The sequence below is a fragment of the Myotis davidii genome, unplaced genomic scaffold (assembly GCF_000327345.1).
Source record: "Myotis davidii unplaced genomic scaffold, ASM32734v1 scaffold3211, whole genome shotgun sequence".
In the NCBI taxonomy this organism is placed as follows: domain Eukaryota; kingdom Metazoa; phylum Chordata; class Mammalia; order Chiroptera; family Vespertilionidae; genus Myotis; species Myotis davidii.
In genome coordinates, this window is record NW_006282526.1 from 21,614 (window position 1) to 22,977 (window position 1,364).

General features: G+C 60.7%; 1 protein-coding gene across 1 annotated transcript in view; it reads left to right on the forward strand.

The window, feature by feature from the left end:
• MUC2 (mucin 2, oligomeric mucus/gel-forming) overlaps window positions 1-1,364 on the forward strand; it is a gene marked incomplete at its 5' end in the record, with an annotated part of 18,121 nt that overhangs the window by 14,312 nt on the left and 2,445 nt on the right. Inside the window, one exon of the mRNA XM_015560156.1 lies at window positions 32-104. Within this exon, the coding sequence (XP_015415642.1) occupies window positions 32-104 (73 nt within the window). The remainder of the gene's footprint in view (window positions 1-31; window positions 105-1,364) is intronic.

The following is a 1,364-nucleotide window of genomic DNA, read 5'->3' on the forward strand; positions in this document are numbered from 1 at the left end:
GCCCAGACTGCAGCCTGCACTTGCTTTGCAGCGTGTGTACCAACTCCTCGCAAGTTGACTGCTGGCCGGAGGGAGGTGAGCTGCCCGCTGAGGCCGCCCTGAGAGCCCGTCCCTGGATGCCTGGGCCGGGGGAGGGGGATGGGGGGGGTGTCTCCTCCGGGTCCTTCCCGCCCAGAGCCTCTCTGGTCTGGAGGCTCTGCCACCCACTGCGCTTCCCCGGGTGGCGAGCCCGTGACCCTCCTGGGATGCGGCTGTTTGGGCGGCCCTTAGGGTTCTGGGATGGCATTTGCAGGTTAATATAAAACAAGGGAACTAATAGCAAAATGTGTCTAATATCTGTCATGAGCTACACTTGGATAATTGGGTTGTTCCAGTAAGGGAACTGGATGGCATGGCACCTGATAGATCTACTTTTGCAAATATGTTAGTTTTTTTGATTATATAATGAGACAAGAATTTGCAGTTCAGTTGAAAATGCAGGGCTAGAATTCTAAAAGAAGGAGAAAATAGAACACTATAGCTTATAATCAACTAGCAAAATTATGGCATGGAAAAGTACTATACACTTTTCTGTACAATTTACGCCCAGCACAGGTGAGGCTCAGGGCCACCCCCTCACCTCGGGCCCCGCCTTCCCCAGCCCCTGAGCCGGCAGGGACGGCCCCTCTGGGGCAGGAGCGAGGCCGTGTGGCCGGGTCTCACCCTCTGCTCCCGGGCGGGAGGTGCCACACGCCTCTCGGCTCAGGGAATGGGTGTCCCCAGGGCCCAGCCTGGCCTGTGCCTGGACCGCACCCAGCCCGGGCCGCAGCGGAGGCACCGGGGGCATTTTCTAAATCCAGCCAGAAAGTACCCCTGTGGGTCAGAGGGAGCAGAGGCTGTCCTTCGAGGCCTGGGCATAGGGCCGGTGGAACCGCAGCCTCACCGCCCGCGGGAGGGACAGACAGCCACGGGAGAGGGAAACCCATGGGGGGGGAGGCAGAGCCTGGGTCTCCAACCGTGTAGTGATGGGTCTTCTTCCCGCTCCCGCAGTGTCGCCGCCCGCCTCCACGACTCCGAGTAAGTGTGTGGGCGCTGTCCCCGTGGGGCCGGGGTGGGGGGCATGGAGCGGCCCACCAGAGCCCTGGCCAAGTGGCCCTGAGCCCCCCTGGGCACCTGCTCTGAGGCCACAGATGGTCTAGGGGCTCATGCGAAGCACACGGCGAGCTCGGGGTGACATGTTGGTCAGGAGTCTCGACCAAGACTCTTCCGGGTGCTTCCTCCCTGGGATGGTGACCCTCCCTCCCTTCCTCCCTCCCTCCCTCCCTCCCTTCCTCCCTCCCTTTGTTGTTAATCCTCACCTGAGGATCTTTTCCCCATTGCTTTTC